Source organism: Seriola dumerili, unplaced genomic scaffold (genome assembly GCF_002260705.1).
Source record: "Seriola dumerili isolate Sdu_G_001 unplaced genomic scaffold, Sdu_1.0 BDQW01000068.1, whole genome shotgun sequence".
Taxonomy (NCBI): domain Eukaryota; kingdom Metazoa; phylum Chordata; class Actinopteri; order Carangiformes; family Carangidae; genus Seriola; species Seriola dumerili.
In genome coordinates this window covers 18772227-18789130 of record NW_019174323.1, presented here as the reverse complement: position 1 = coordinate 18789130, position 16904 = coordinate 18772227, and the positions used below count along the sequence as shown (strand labels likewise).

General features: G+C 43.8%; 1 protein-coding gene across 1 annotated transcript in view; it reads left to right on the top strand.

Moving 5' to 3' along the window:
- Positions 1-16904, top strand: part of LOC111220218 (carbonic anhydrase-related protein 10) — a 214179-nt gene that overhangs the window by 87852 nt on the left and 109423 nt on the right. The window contains exon 3 of the mRNA XM_022743230.1: positions 3883-4025. Coding sequence (XP_022598951.1) covers positions 3883-4025 — 143 coding nt within the window. The remainder of the gene's footprint in view (positions 1-3882; positions 4026-16904) is intronic.

Genomic DNA, 16904 nt, shown 5'->3' with positions numbered 1-16904 from the left:
CACGCTGCTACTCCTGCTGCTGCCGCCACGCTCTGCTGACATAAATAAAAGCAGCGACTTGTTACCCCCCTGGTGAGCGAGGACTCTGTGAAAGTCAGCATAATGTCCAACTTGAGGTCAGATTTCGGGGCATATCTCATAAAGCCATAGTATTTACTATTTCACTGTGGTGCGGCGCAGGTCAACATAGCTTTTTAGTATTGACAGCTCATACAGAGAACTCTCACCTCCAGCAGGATTACCAAGCAAAGCCTTTTACTGCCGTGTGACTCAGTGCTGTGTGACTAAGGTCTTAACTTAGGTCTGCAGCACAGTCACCACGCTCTGTCTGTGGTTTTCATCTTCTGATCAGTCAAGGATTAAGTCTGGACGCTTATTAAAAAGTGAACTGAAACATAACTGCGGTTGCGGTGACTGGCTTCCTGTTTAATGTGAGTTTGGATTAATACGAGATCATGATAAGAGAAGCTCTTTATGGGCAACGAAAGGTCTCAGCTTTTACTATTGTTTACTTACAAACAAAATCAGGTGGGTTTTTGTTAGCGCCCCTACAGCGGCAGGTATACTGGACCTCGGTTGTCATGGTAACAATAATAAACAGGCTGACTGCACCGACAGAACCGTACTTACCTTCTTCTCCATGGTAACTGTAATAACGGTCATGGTTTGGACAGGTTTAGGAAAAGACCGTGGTATGAGTTAACATATGTACTTCCTCACCATTGGACAATCTTTATTGTCATGGTTACAATAATGACAACGTGGTTAACTTTGTCGAACGGTCGCGGATGTTAGAAACAACAAACTCTTACTCCCACAGGGGAATCGAACACCGCCCTCCTGTGACTCTGTCTCTCTTTATTCTACGTCACCGACACGTTTCCCTTTGCTCCTGTCATCATCACTACGACCGCTGGATGTCGCCTAGCAACAAAACCTAACTGTTTTTTATAATAACCTGGTCTCCTCCATCTCCTGTTTGGCTGCTAAATGCTCCACCATGATCAGCAGCTGGACTCTGGCTTGGTCTGTCTGCTGTTGGTTGTGGAGCAGTTATTGTAAAGCGAGTTTATAATTTTTCAGCAGGTCAGAAACACGGTTGTAGGGAGCCGTAGACTGTTAATCATCACTGTTATTTTACCCACTGTCAGTGGATGAAAACATCATTGTTAGCTCAGTTGCTCGTGCTTGTTGAATGACTTTAGCTTGATAATGTCTGCTGAAATCCATCCATTGTGGGCAACAGTGTAAAATCTGCTAACACCGTGTTCCTGCTAGAAATGATAACGAACACTCTGCCACCTGTTCCACTCCACTCCGCGCTTTCATCTGAACAGTGATGCAGCGCCGTCTCTGTCGAACATCTACGAGCGCCGCAAACAATCTCTGTCGCTCCGAGTCATCCAGGACTTGTTGACTCTGGCTTTGGATTCACGCTGTGTCATGTCTGCTTCCCTCTGATTCATAATGAATTAACATATTTTCAAATTATCTCTGCTTTTGTTGGAAATCTCAGTGGAATTTGCACAGCACAATTCCAGTGAGTCATCTCTGCGTAATACTGTGCTCCTAAATGGAAAATGCTGCTTTAGGGCTCCAGCAGAAGAAAATGTGCCTGTTGCTAGAGTTGACAGTGATAAGCCTTTGCTTCCTATCCTGAGAAAGAATTGAATTCTTGGTCCCGGTGGCCAAGTCTTACATAAGAAAATGACTGGCTGAGATGCCTATCACTCCCACGGTGCTGACAGTCTCTCACCGAGCCATCCTGTCCTCTCAGTCTTATAGTACATGTGTTAGCTGATTATAGGCTGATTCCACGTCTCTTGGCTCTGTGATATCTCCTCCATTCAGACCGAGGTTTTGACCAAATTGCTAAAAGTCAGTACGGATTAGTTTCGCCCACTAAGCTTCGTGATTCTCATCTTGGCATCGCCTGCTGCAGTGTGAGACTAGCAATCCATGCTACTGTATCTTCAAGATGGATGATATGGGTGCATGGGAGCCTAAAATGTTCCAAATGAAATGACTTGCAGTGTGACACAGCTTCCAAAAATAGGTGGGGAAGGAAAACGCTAGCAAGTACCCAAGGTGGCCAACTTCTTGTTATTATAACAAGAAGTCTCTGTTATAATTATTTCACACTTTAAATTTAAGGGGTTCAGGTGAAGCACAGTACAATCATACAGGGAACAGGGTGTCATCTGAATGTAGCTAATGCTAATGTCCAGGGACAGGAGTGTTAGCTTGATGCTAATTGTTTATCCTGTTAAATTTAAGCATGGTCCACTTGGTTTTTAAAAAATGGGTGTATTGTAGTTTGGGTAGATTTAAGGTGGTTGTGGGAATTCCTTAAAGAGACAGTCCACCAATTTTCCACATCAAATCAATGAACTCACCAAAGGGACTGAAAAGAGTCTAAAAACTTTGTTTGTGTTGAACAGAATGCCTCCAATACAGACTTGGGGTATTAAGTTTGGAAGATGGTAGTATTTCACAAAAATCCAATCGGATTGCATCATGGGAAAAGTAGGATTCACAGTGGGAGATTCCCTTTTTTGTTGGGGACTGAAAGTGCTTTGATCTTCTCTGCTCTGTGTCTTGGGAGCTTCATGCAGTTGTAATTGGTGGAATATCCCTTTAATCCAAATGTTACAGGCTGTGCCAGCGTGATTCGATGTGCATTCATATCCAGGAAGAAGCCAAATGAGACAGTGGTAGAAATCGTATTTAATGTCACACTTCTCTTGTACCATACTCCACGTTCTGTTACTTCAGCATCAGAGAACTGAGATCAATACATGTGTTTAAACAGCTCCGCTGCTCTCCCGCTCTTACATTTACACTCACAATAATCCAGCAATGAGTATTTCCACTTCCAATACTAAAGTATACTTTAGTGGCAAAATCAATTTAACTCAGTAAAAGTTTGATTTAACTTGATGGTTTATGATTCCCTCCACTTACTTTAAAGATGCTCGCTGCTAAAATGTCCAGCCTAGATAGCGATGAGTTTTACTGGTGTTTTGTCTTGTGTACAGAGGGTGCCCATAGAACCGAGTGGAGGAGGGTTCAATAATGAGTCTTTTATGTACTTTAGGGACTTTTCCTTTATTTATTCATATTTATTTCCATTACGCTTGACGAGTACGTGCATATCATTTCTGTGTGTTGTAGGTTATATATAATATGTATACCTGCGAGGTGCTCTGGACAAGGTCTGAGCAGTTAAATATAGACACAGTATGTAGCAGGAGAGGCAAACCGGGAAAATGCTTGGGGCTCCCAAGGGTAAAGGGGCCCCCGATGGCCCCCCATATTGGAATTTTTTCTGCAATGACAACTATAAACCCCCTTAAACCTCCCATAAAGACAGTCTACAGTTCACTGCTGCTGCCCTTAAACCCCCTTAAGTGGGGCCCCTGATGATGTCTGCTATAGCTAGACTCTACCTATTGCCAGCATGTGAGGCGTTTAGGGGACATCTGTAAATCGTAGTTATCTATTGCTTGCATGTGAGGTGTTTAGGGAACATCTGTAAATTGTAGCGTCTACCGATAGTCGGCATGTTTAAAGAGAAAAATTGATCCCAAAATGTAGGTGTGATAATGATGATGATGTCATGACAACAATAAAATACAGTGAGAGATCTTTGTTCAAACATTAAAAGGTTCAGTCCTAATACGTTTTCTGCAGCGCATCAAAGGCCCACATCAACCATGGTAATAACATTTCTCCCATTGTTACTTGAGGCAGGTCTGAATTAAAAATAAAAGAAACTGCTGAGACACAAAGTGTGCGACCTCTCGGTGGAATGGCCTCCTATCTCTTCACTGCAGATGTTCATCCTTTTTCACCCCCCCCGCTCTGTGTTTTGTGTTGCAGTGCCGTCGTTCTGGGGGCTGGTAAACTCGGCCTGGAACCTGTGCTCGGTGGGGAAGAGGCAGTCGCCAGTCAACATCGAGACCAGCCACATGATCTTTGACCCCTTCCTCACGCCAATAAAACTGAACACAGGTGGACGCAAGGTAAAGACAGACACACACATACACACACACACACACACACACACACACTGCTGCTACTTTCCACTGTCTGCTTGATGGATGCTGGGGCTTTGTGGAGTGTCTTATTGTTGCTGGTTGCATTTCTAAGACGCTGCTCTGCACTGCGCTATAGTGCTTGTCACTATTGTGTTGGTTGTTGTTGTTTCAGTGCTGGGTGTGTTTCCCTGATCAATGCTCCTGACTGGTGTTTGTGTTGGCAGACAATGTGAGCTATTTGTCTAACCAACACTCTCCTGTGAGATAAAACACAGGACGATCGGCCTATTCCAGGCATGCACAATGGTTGTGTTCCAGTTCAAGAGGAGCCATAACTTTATCTTAAGGGCTTTACAGATGAAATCCCGCAGCCTAACGGCGGATTAGTCGAGCATATTGTTCATCATTTTCTGCCGTACAGTGGTGCACCAAGGACAGCAGATCAGGAATCTCCTCCATCCCGTGCCATATGACAGCGGCTAATTGGGAAGCCGTCACAGATGGACTGCTTTCAAAAGTGAACAGTTGCATAGTGAGATTAATGTTATGATTAGTTTATGTTTACATGCCAGCAGTGAGTACAGGGTCAGCCTTGGGCAATGATAGGACGCGTTGCAGATTACCACCTATGATAGAGCTGCTCTAATGCCTTGATCTAGACTGAAACAGACCCGTGTTATGTCCTTGGACGTCTGTTTTACCAGATTTGGGCCCATTATTGGACGACTTGAGTCATTTAAAATGAATTGTAGCTCTGCCTACACTCTGGGACTATAATAGAATTGGTAAGGAAACCTGTGATTTGAATAGTAGGCTACATTTTCTCTCTGCTGTAATTTCTGCCTGAAATGAAAATTAAATTTAACAATTCCTCCGTTTTGTGAGCGCTCCCCTGCTGCTCGCTCAAGGACTCCACTTTGAGAGCAGCTTCCCTGCAATGTTTCCGCAGTAAGGACATCACTCACAAAGGCACAATTTTATTGCCATAAGAAATGAATCACAATGAAAATACAGCCGCTGAGAGAGAGACGGAGACAAAAGACTCAGAACAGACATCTTGAAAGTGTTCCCTCCTCCAGAACGACGGGTTCCTCGGTTCCTCAAACACCTAAAATGGCAGACGCTGATGTTTTCTTGATAAGTGACCTTTTGCCGGTCGCTTGGCGATGACTTGTTGGAGGTTAAACCTTGATAACTTCTTCTTGTCTTCCTTGTCTTTATTCCCTCCTACAATATTTACAAATGATCCACTGACTGATGAAGCTGAATATGTCTGTTTTTATTAAATAATATCATCAGGCTCTGCTAATCTCAGTGACAAACACGTTGCATTTCCTGCCTTTTTATTGCTTCACAATAAAAGCCTGCTGCTGGCTCACCAGTGGAAAGCTTCTACTGTAAAGCAGCAGCAGCCAGAAGTGTTTGGTTTTAACTAGCAACATCTTAACACAGCAAATACAGCTGTGACACAGCTGTAGGAGAGCGAGCACTAAACAATGAGGCTAACATGCTAAAAGGAGAATTGTGAGAGTAGATTCTGTACAAGTACCAAGATCTGGAAGTAGCGAGACATCTAAAAATAGCACTTAGCATAGCATCGAGCTACTCAGTTTAGCACAAGATGGAGCATTGAGGTGGTAAAAAAATGACCCCAGAGGTCACCTGAGCAAGCAGCTGATTAGCAGGTGAGCTCGAGTGGCAGTAGTAATTATGACGGGAGAACAATGGTCAATGCTGTTTCTTTCATCTACGATCTTAAGCATGTGTTTATTATTGTAACCGTGGCAACGACGGTCTTCTAACCTTAAAGGAGCTATGGGTAAGTTTTTGGTATTGCTACACACAAAACAACATCAGTGTTAACCTTTGTTTCACTTCTTAGCATGCTAACCAGCTAGCCCCAGCCCAGCTGGCCCATTTTGTCGCTTTCCGATACCGAGTCACTGTAGCCTCCAGTCTGCCATCACCACCACCCACGTCCCACAAAGAAACCACATCTGGCCCCTTTAAGGAAGTAGTTCATAGAGACCACTGTATTTTCTTAAAGAAGTTTTTGTGCCTAAAGCACCAAGTGTTTATTATTGATATTACAGCACATGCAGCCTATGAGCACCTGGACCCTGCCACCAAGCTGCACGAGGTTTGGTAGAGTAATCAGTAAATGGTCGTAATGTTCTACGGGTCATTATGGTGACCTCTTTTGTCTTGTAGGTCCACAGCAAGCTCTCCAAACTAAAGACAGAAAGCATCATGGGTCCATTACACAGAGGTTTTCTCATCTGATGCCCTTATCTGCCCTTATCTGCCCTTATCTGCCCACACACACCAAAGTGGTAAAAACCCAGTGCACTGAAGCTGCTGTGTTTCAGGCTTGGTTAGGTTAAGGCAGAAAAATGACTTGGTTAAAGTCAGAGTCTGACACTTGGTTGACCCTTGCACACACCTCGTCTTCCTCCCTGTGTGGATTTTGAGGTTATATAACAACATCACGCTACTTCCACCTTTGCAAAAGGCCAATTATACACAGCACATCTACTGCATGTCTGTGTGTGGAAGAGGGATCCCTCCTCTGTGGCTCCTCCTCAGGTTCCATCCATGTTGTTTTTCGGGGAGTTTTTGGCGGCTGCTGTAACTCTGCACAGATTCCTTCGAGGCAAATTTGTGACTTGTGATTTTTGGGCTATGTGAATAAATTTTCACTTGATTCACATGGCTGATGAAGTTAAAAATAGATGTTGTTTTTTGTTGGAGAACAGGAATAACTGAAAATGAGTTTTCAGTCACTCAGGGTTGGTTTTAGCTGCCGGGGAGTTAATATTTATGAACCTGACGGCTAATTAGGGCGCTAATCAGTAAATTTGAAAGATTTACTAGATAGAATTAGTTTTGTAGATGTTGCAGGTAACAAAGCAAAAAAAAAAAAAAAAGAGCAGAAACTCAATAATAATTTTTTAATGTATTTGTTGCTTCCCTTTGTCGTCATGTTCTTGTTCAGCCTGAGGAACCATCAGACTGACAGCTCACATTAACACACACACACACACACACACACACACACACACACACACACACACACAGCTCCAACTTTCTCATTTGTCTCTGAGAAAAGTTTCCAGAGTCCAAAAGCCATTTCGAACTCTTTCTTTCTCTTGCTTTATCTCCTCCTCGTTTCTCTCTCTCCCTCTTTCTCTCACTCTCTCTCTCGCTCTCTCTCTCTTGCTCTCTCTCTCTCACTCTCTCACTCTCTCTCGCTCTCACTCTCTCTCTCTTGCTCTCTCACTCTCTCATGCTCTCTCTCTCGCTCTCTCTCGCTCTCTCTTGCTCTCTCTCTCGCTCTCTCACTCTCTCTCGCTCTCTCTCGCTCTCTCTCTCTCGCTCTCTCTTGCTCTGCACTGGCCTAAATGTAATCTGTTGTGTCTCCATCTCTCTGAGCACCTGAGCTGTCAGCTGGTGAACACGAAGCTGGCTTCACCTTGTCAGTGCTGATTCATCCCCGCTCCGTCTCTGGCTGTTTGGCAGCCAGTCAGCCTTGGCCAAACACGCTACAGAGATCGGTAAAGAGCTTCCGCTTCCACTCGCCGTAGCTCAGCTCGCCACCTCGACACGGAGAGAGCTTAAGCCCACTTTCTGCCCCCAGGAGGAAAGCAAAGAGAAAGATCACCCCTCCCCCTCGCCCAGCCCCCCCCCCCACCACCACACATACACCCACGCATAAAAAAAGAAAAAAACACCGCATAGAGAAGATGACCTCCTCCTTTTAATAGATTGTCTGTGCTGCCCTGTATTCTGGCTAATGAATAGTTAAAGAAAATTTAATTGACCTCCAAAGAGAAATTTTAATTAATGGCAGGGAAACATGCATGGCTATGCACGATGGATTGAAGGAATCACAGTTATTAAAAAGGCAGTATTAATTGAATATTTACTCTGCCATAGATAAGCTGCAATTACTTGAAGAGATTTTAATGAATTTAATCACTTTGGAGCTGAAGAGGTGAAAAAAAAGATTTTGGAGTCCTCGCTCTCTCCGTGAAGGGTTTCCTGCACATTTATGGAGCAGATTACATCCTTTGTCTTTTTGTCCTGCTTTATTTTTACTAAATGCACAGGGAATCTATCAGCAGTGTGAACTCAGTGCTTCTCCTGCTTTCTGTTCTCACGCTTTGAAGTAAGGTGCGTGCAGCAGAGCGTCGTGGTGAACGCCGGCGCCAGGTGGTGGATATTTGGTAATGACGTGTCACTAAGTGGAAGTCTGAGTTCAGCAGACGTGGTTTTTAAAGCTTTTAATCACATTTCTGTTGCTAAACAAACTCCACATGCTTCAGTGACAATCTGTGTCCCGTCGACTTCAGCCTCCGTCTCCTTTCTTCTTCTTCTTCCATCTTCCTGAGGTCCTGATCAACCGGAGGAGGAAATCTGACAAGCAGGCAAGTGTGTTTTGAAGTGTGTGTGCGTGTGTGTGTGTGTGCTACTGGCAGCCTCTGAATCTGCCTAATTACAGAGAGTGTCAGGTAGAACAACAAGCAGCAGGCTCTCGGATGGGCAGCTGGAGGGACGAGCCACATTCTGGCCAACCGGCCAGCCAATCAGATATCAGTCAGAGGGCCAGCCAACCTGTCGCTAAGTCTCTGTGTGCTCATGACTTTAATATCCTGTGGTTGATAGACTGGTGTCGGACACTGCTTCTGCAGCTGTCTGTATTTTTCTGTGCTTGTCCCTCACAATTAAACCGAACTAAACTAGCGGGTGTTTGCTATCACTGGAGTGTGTGTACCTGTGTGTGTGTGTGCGGCTGGCGTTGGGTCTTTTCCTGGTCGGATCAGATGTCGCAGGTGTTTCCAGGTAGCTAAGCTCTTGGACCCACTAAAGTTCACGCTGCTCTGATGCGTCTCCTCGTTCAGATCAGCCTGTTCCCTCCTTCTTCTCCTTTCCTGTGGATTGATGTGTGGATCAGCAACACAAACACTTCTGTTGTGGAGCAGAAACACACGAGAGTATATGTTCTTGCAGAATATCTGCAGTTGCCTAGCAACATCTATAATCAATTTCAAAGTAAAGTATGTGTGCGTTCACTCGCTCACTGAGTGTGTGCTCGTCTCTGTGTGTGTTGGTGGAAACCACTGATTATGAGTCAGGTGTTTCAGTCATCTTCAGGTGTGTTTTCCTAGCTAGCTTGTTAGCATTAGCAACATGCTTTGTGGTTTTCCACAACCAAGATTCACATTAATGAATGTAACTGTAAAACAGATGTCGTGTTGTGCTGCTACTGCCCAGAGTACTGTATTCAAATAAAAGTACTGCTACTTTAAAGAAATTTTACCCAAGTAAAAGTAAAATTACTTCTTTTATTAGTGATGCTAATTTTCCCCTTTTCCAGCGCCATGCTGTGACGCACGTCACCTCTCTTGGTAACTTGTGTGACTGGCTGTACGGTGGCCCTGAGAGCTCAACACCCTGCGATCATCATCAGAGGTTAGACAGCTGTTTGCAGCAGAGCCAGTGTTAGTGATGTTGAACGTGACACAAAACTTTAAAAGACAGAAAGGCAAACTCGTCTGCTGGCAGTGTGTTTAAAAAACTTCATACACACATTCATGTTGGTGTAAAAATGTTGCGTCACATTTTTTGAAAAGTTGAAGGAGGAGGGTAAAATAAAATATATTGTGATAATAATAATATATGTTAAAACTGTGAAGTTGGAAGATGAGAACTGCTCCAAAAGCAACCAGTCAACTCCAGTCAGGACCTTTGTGGCCTTTCCATTTAACTGATGATATAAATATACAGTCAGTCAGGGGTTAGCCCGACCCAGCATGCACCTGTCGGTCACAACATGGTAGTTGTGTTTGAGTGAAGGAGACTTGCTGCGGTCACCGGGTGGTGCATCAGATCAGTGATTCATTCAAGTAGATGCCGTCTTTTTTCATCTTCTATCCTTAATTTTATTTCATAATTAAATGTGTAAACATGTAGAACATGTGTGTAGATGCCACAGGCACGTTTTCTAACTTTGTATCTAGTATCATTATAAAAGGTTGTGAAAGCTCCTGTGACTTCTTCTTGCTCCTGACTCTCTGATCTGAGCTCTGTCGGCTTGAGAGTGTGACAGGGTCTTATTCACATTCCCGCCATGTACAAATGTTTGCTGCTGTATACATAAGCGTCAATGGCATGACAAGTATGAGTCTGCAAACACGAGCTGATGTCAGCTGCAAAAGATGGAGAATGCATTACAGTAACATAAATATTCAATTATGCAAATAGTAGATTCTAATTAATTAGACACAAGTTTGGGTTGGCTGAACCAACACAGTTGTCGCAGCAGTACAAAAGGGAGTGGGCCCAGTGCATGAAAACTGCAATTACCATCATCTGACAGACTCCCCTTCTCACTCAAGGTGGGAGACTGCTCTAATTGCCTCGGCGATGCAGGGGCCTGGAGGACGATGGATTCTTCTCATGTCTCCGGCTCCACAGATAGCTGGACGTGTAACAGCGATGTCGGAGCCAGCATCCATGGCATATCCATCTGCGGGCCTGAATCTCAATTACAAACTGCTCAACAAAGGCACAGAAGAAAGAGGAGAGGGGGAGAGAGGCAGGGGGGAGGAGGACAGGGGAGAGAGGACAGAGGCTCAGTACAGTGGCCCAGACGACCTGAAGATGCTGCCGTAGGTGTGTCTCGATGGCTCTCTTTACAAACGACTGAACGCTGTATAACTGCAAACTTCAGAGAGCAATGTTGACCACATACCATGCAACAGCAAGCAGCTGGTTGAAGACAGATGGTTGTTTTCATGCAGTGACTTCCTTTACGAGCATACAGAGAACAAGTAATTACTCAGACTCACACACATGGATCAGAACGTTGTGAAAAGTCTTCACCATCTAATAAAGACGACTGAAGGAACTTTACCTGCTCTAAAAGTTCAGCACAACTCTCCAGCTTTCTACCACAAGACTTGAAGTCAAATTGATTTCTTTACCTTAAAGCTCCTCCAGTGTAAAGGTCTGTGTCCATGTGTAGTGTGATTATAGATCAGCTCTAGCTTCTATATTAATACTGTGAAAGTATCAAAGCCTCAGTCCACAGAGAAATGCACACAGCCTGTATTCAGAAACTGAGCCTTAAAACCAGCCGTCAGGACTTCTGGAACTTTGTGATGTCACAACGAAGCATTTGTTTATTTGTTTATGTTGTTTGTTAGCTTGTAACTGGCAGTTGCTGACACAGTGTTAGCGGTTGTGCTAATGCTAACTCTCTCTCTCTCTGCACTGACAAGCTTTCAGGTGTATTTAGCCCCGTTATTGGAGGGGATCTTTAGGGTGGATGTGACATCCTGGTCATACTGTCGATTTTCTTTTCAGATTTTCTCTGTAGAGGACAGAGTTAGTGGGTTACCTCTGGAAAATCAGAATCTGTTGTATTAAAGACTCTAAACAGGAGCAGGATCATTAAATAGTGTTGTAAGTTAAGTGTTGTTAAGTAGCCTCACCTTCCCAGTCTTTCACCGCCGCCTTTATCAGTGCTGCTGTTGTGTGTCAGCGATTGTTTGAACTGCACGTACTATTTAAACACTCCCTCCATATGACTTTGGATGTTAGGATTAGCTATTTGATCTGTTAAAGTTCGACAGAGAACAACACTTCCCCCCGAGGGAAAGCGCTGAACTTGGACTTGACTTCAAAGTTAATTTAACAACAGAATGAAACTTCTGATTGTGTGTTCGCCACATCTCTCTGTTTTTGTGTTTCCTCCCAGACAGACTTCAGTCAGCTGCGTGTTCCCGCTCAGCATGTGGTCTACATTTCCTCCCAGGTTGTTGTCTTGCCTTTGTGTTTGCTGGCCTGGTTTAGAGGTATTAGATTAGAGACGTGTGCGCTCCTGGATTTGTGTTTTTTGGGGGGTATTTGGGTGAAGCAGCGAGACGGTTGGTGTGTGCATCCGGTGTGTGCAGCAGCATATGGCGGGATGATTCAGAGGGAAGTGGGTCAGAGTTACTGCTGCAGTCTCTCAGCACAGACACACAAGCAGAGGGAGGACTCTGACACCGCACAGCGTGATACACAGGACTGCCACCATCTTTGCTTTACAAAAAGCTCTCATACCTCTGATGAAAGGAGGAAAAAAAAGAGGCTACCACAAGGATTTCCTCTGATTGCTACAGGGAAAATGTTCTTAACTTTATTAATTCATATCGAACGTGTGATTTTCCTTTTTTTTTTTTTTCAGTGGTGAAAAATCAAAACACGTCAGGAAGTCTCGTGTGATCTCGGTCGGAGTCTGTCCTGAGTGAGTCTGTGTGTAGCCCCTCCGACTTGTTTGAAAACTTCTTTTCCTCCCATTGATGGATCCTTGCTCATGGAACTGGTAATGACGTCTCGAGGGAGGAAGCTCTGTAGTCTGGTGCGTTGCAGGGTTTAGGGTTCAGCTGACAGTTTCCAGGGTCTGCGAGGATGCAGATTTCACTGTCTTCATCAACGTGCCTGACTTGTTCCCTTGCTCTTTTCTACTTGCTCTGTTGTGCACACCGGTATCTAAAATATAATGAAATAAACGTAACATGTTCAGCGTCCTTCTACATTTGGACAGTTTTACTTTTGATACATTTTTTGAGTTTTTTTCCACAAATTTAAAGGTAATTTTTAGACATCAAATAGGAAAGAATGTTTATTAAAGCTCCTCCAGTGTAAAGGTCTCTGTCCATGTGTAGTGTGATTATAGATCAGCTCTAGCTTCTATATTAATACTGTGAAAGTATCAAAGCCTCAGTCCACAGAGAAATGCACACAGCCTGTATTCAGAAACTGAGCCTTAAAACCAGCCGTCAGGACTTCTGGAACTTTGTGATGTCACAACAAAGCAGTCACCAAGCCCCGCCCACCTGGACCCACCATCCAAACCTTGCAGGATTTGGTTTCTCTGAGTGTTTTTACCTGAAATCTGCTTTATTTTTATTGGATCACTTAAAAACACTGTGATGGTTTTTGGTTCTTAAAACCACAAATATATCTTCTAACGGATCAACACTTAAATAAAACACAGAAGAATAGAAAATATCGAGCTTTAAATCTGGATTATTTAGAATTTTTATATTAACAATGGATCAAAGGTCCGTGTTTGTATGAGAGGAGTCAGCCGAAGTGGAAAAACCCAAAGATAATCATCACTCAGCTGCAGTTTCCCTCAGCTCAGCGGACTCATTTAGACTTTTTAAGTTCATTGTTGTAGTTTTACGACCCAACCGCACAGCTCTCGTCAACCTGTCCACCAGCTGCCCAACACCAACCAGCAGGCAGACACAGTCACCAACCAGCTGGCGATCATTTAACAACTAAAGAGCCAGATAATTTTCCCAGGAGATGGTGGAGACCCAAAACCAGAGCTAAAAGGAGAAGGAATGTTGGATTTCTATTCATCAGGTGGCCAGAAACACGACTCTACTGCGACTCTGATCCCATGTGGTCAGCTGTAAGCGCCTCAGTTCACACGTGGCTTTAAAATGTGTCCACTTCTGATCGGGTCTCACGTCCCCGCTTCATCTGCAAATAAACAGGTATGTGTAGTTGTCTTCAGCCAATCTGACAGACAGGTCTGTTTAGAGAGAGAGAGGGAGAGAGAGAGAGGGAGAGCAGTATGGAGGGGATGAGTGAATCACTGTGCACAGCTCTTCAATGAAAAAGAGTGGGCGGTCCTTCAGTGTGGTCCGGGATGCATTTGCGCTCTCACTGCTAAAAGAATGTGAATCTAAATAACATGAACCTCCGAGGCTGAAAAATGAGGCCGACGCTGAAGTACTGAAAACCTGCAGTTCCTCTAACGGCCACTAGAGTCTGGCTCCAACAGTGAGTCAGTCCCCATAGACTCCCATGTTAAAATGTCCAACTTTACAGCAGAAATAAACATGTTTACAGCCTGGTACAGAAACAGCGGGTGAGCGGCGCCACACATGCTCCACCTCTTTGACCATTTTTTTGGATTAGCTGGGAGTTAGCTACGTCCATCTTTGTCTACAGTCTGTGGTAAACAGGCATCTGTGTGCTGACATATTAGCCATATGATCTGTCTAAGATACAGATATCTTGTGTTTACCGACTGTTCCCCTTCCCCCAAGGAGATTTTTTAAAAATTAATTAGTGAATAATTTAAAGATGCGTATGTGTTCTTATATATAATACAGTCGAAATCTGTTGAGTTTCCCAGAGACATTCAGTGTAGCTTTTCATCAGTGTTACAACAAATGTGTAATCATAGCAACATAATCATTTTACAGCTCTGACTCTAATAGAATATTAAGCTCTTTGTATAAGTAATGGAAATTACAGAGGACTCCCTCCCACCACTCTAAATGGGTCACTGGCTCCAGAATGGTTCCCACCTGTGTGAGATATATGGGTCTAATCCGACCAAATCAGGCTGCTGTAATTGATGAAGTCAAGCCAGCGTCCATCGGGACGCAGCGAGTCTTTGTTGCTGATGAAGACGAATTATTTAACCTAACAAGGTTACTAGACTTCCTGGAACTTAAACATGCAAGTCAGTAATTAAAGTGCAGTTACTGGCAGGGCTGTCACACCAGGGCCCACCTGGCCTGGGGGGGTGGGGGTGGGGGCGGGGGTGGGGGGGGTAGGGGGGGTTGATGGCGGAGGAGGAGATGAAAGAAGAAACATGGCCATATATTCCTGCTCTGTGAATGTGAGTCCACCTCCTCAGCTGGAGGAGAACAAGCAACAGTTCAATGTCGCAGTGAAATGACTGATGGGAAAATGTACCAGTGCTACAGCTAACAATAATACATAAACAACAGCATGCTAATGAGCTATCCATGTTATGTTTACTGGCTTAGTGCTGTGTGTTACCATAGTGACGGATGATGATTGTCATTAAACACACAACTGTTGTGGCCATAAAGCAACGATCCTGAAGTGACTTAAAGTTTGACCTGATTGTGCCACGAGATGGATGGATGGATGATGATGGATTTCTGGAAGAAATTTCGCTGCAAAATAATATAAAAAAATATAGATACTGGAAAAATATACATAAGTACAGTTCTCAAGTAAATGTACTTTGTTACTGTCAAAGTAACAAAGTACATTTACACACCAGCGTCTTCGTCCCTCCCTCCACTGTTCCATGTTTGTGTCTTTTATACAGAACATTGAGCTGGAATAAAAATTAAAAGACTAAAAATCAGGCCACACAGTGACTGGACATGAAGCTCAGGCACATTTCCAATGTGCAAACTGCACATGTGTTTACTGTGATGTGACCTGACAGGTCAGAATATCTCTGTACAGCTCTGTATTCTGCAGTGAGACGCTGCGTGCACGCTGGTACTTTATATTCATTTGTTACTCATCCAATTATTCATGCATTCATGTTAATATTATTATTATTATTATTATTATTATTATTATTATTATTATTACCAGTGCATTTGATAAAAGGACACCAGTCCTCACATTGATGTTAATGTGTTAGTCATGGCTTCCTCTCTGCAGCCTGGTCGTATGATGGTAAATACTACACAGCAGACATTTTGTCTTTTTCCACTCACTCCTTTACAAAACCAGGTGCCGACGTCACCCACAATGCAACTCTGCCGCTGACAGGTGGTTGGAGATGTTGGGTGTGTTGTGCCAGCTCGCGGCGCAGAGATGAGCAGCAGCTACAGAGGCCTGCTGAGCTCTCTCTGTCTCTTCTTCACTTTTAGAGCCGACCATCAGTGACTCAATTTAATTTATCAAATTCATTTCATCAGACTCGCTGCAGCTCCCTGCAGATCCACAAAACACTTTCTACAACTTCATTTTACCTTCAATTCAATTCAGATCAATTTCAGATATATAGCATTAAATCATAACAGTCAGGTCCAGATCTTACAGTATTATAAAGAGAAACCCACAGAGACGAATTTCTAACACAAAATCAGTGTTACATTGCATTATGGGAAATGTAGGAAGCTTGATTAACTCCACGTCTGCATTAACAGTTTGCTTTTACTGGACGTGACCTACATGCATCAGGATCTTTCTGAGCGCTGTCCGCTCACGTTGTGAAACCTTTGCCTGACTGTCATCTGGATCTGCATGTTTTTCACTATTACCTCTCATCCATCACGGCGGCTGACGGCCCGCCCAAGGCCCCCACTCATACATCCATCAGCGGAGACAGGAGGGATGAGAGTCCACCTGCTCCATCACTCCTCCCTTCTACTCTCACACACTCTCTTTCTCCCATAACCCCATCTTCTCATCAGTCATTTCACTCGGGTCTCTGCAGCTTCTCGGACCCTGATGGTGGACTAATGATAGTCCTGTGTGTACGGGCCTGGTGGATCCATAATGGGCAGTCATTTTCCCCAATGGTGCCTGTCTTTGTTTGAACCCTGTATATGCAAGATGGTGGCTATTACGGAACAGAGACAGTATCACACCTTTTTCTTTTGCATTTTATAATTTTAAAAACTCCAAATAGCTCCACACAAAATCCCTTGAGGAGTTGAGCTGGCAGGTTTTAGCAGTGACGCTCTGAGCCGAACTGCAGCTTCAGTATCACAGCCAATTTTTAAATTGATCAGCTAAATAAAGCCTCATCTTTTTCTCATCTATTGTGTATCGTGACACCAGAAATATACTGAAATCTGGAAACACTGGAACCTTCCCAAGGCGCCGTGCTGCGAGCAGCTGAGCAGCTGAGACGTACAGACCGATGATCAACATAGGTTAAAGTAGTGCTGAACGATATGCAAAGAAATCATATTGCATTTATTTAAACACATATTGAAACATGAGTCACGGTTTTTAGTAGGAATGGTAATCTTATGCATAAAAATGATGATGGGATTTTTTTGCTGGAGT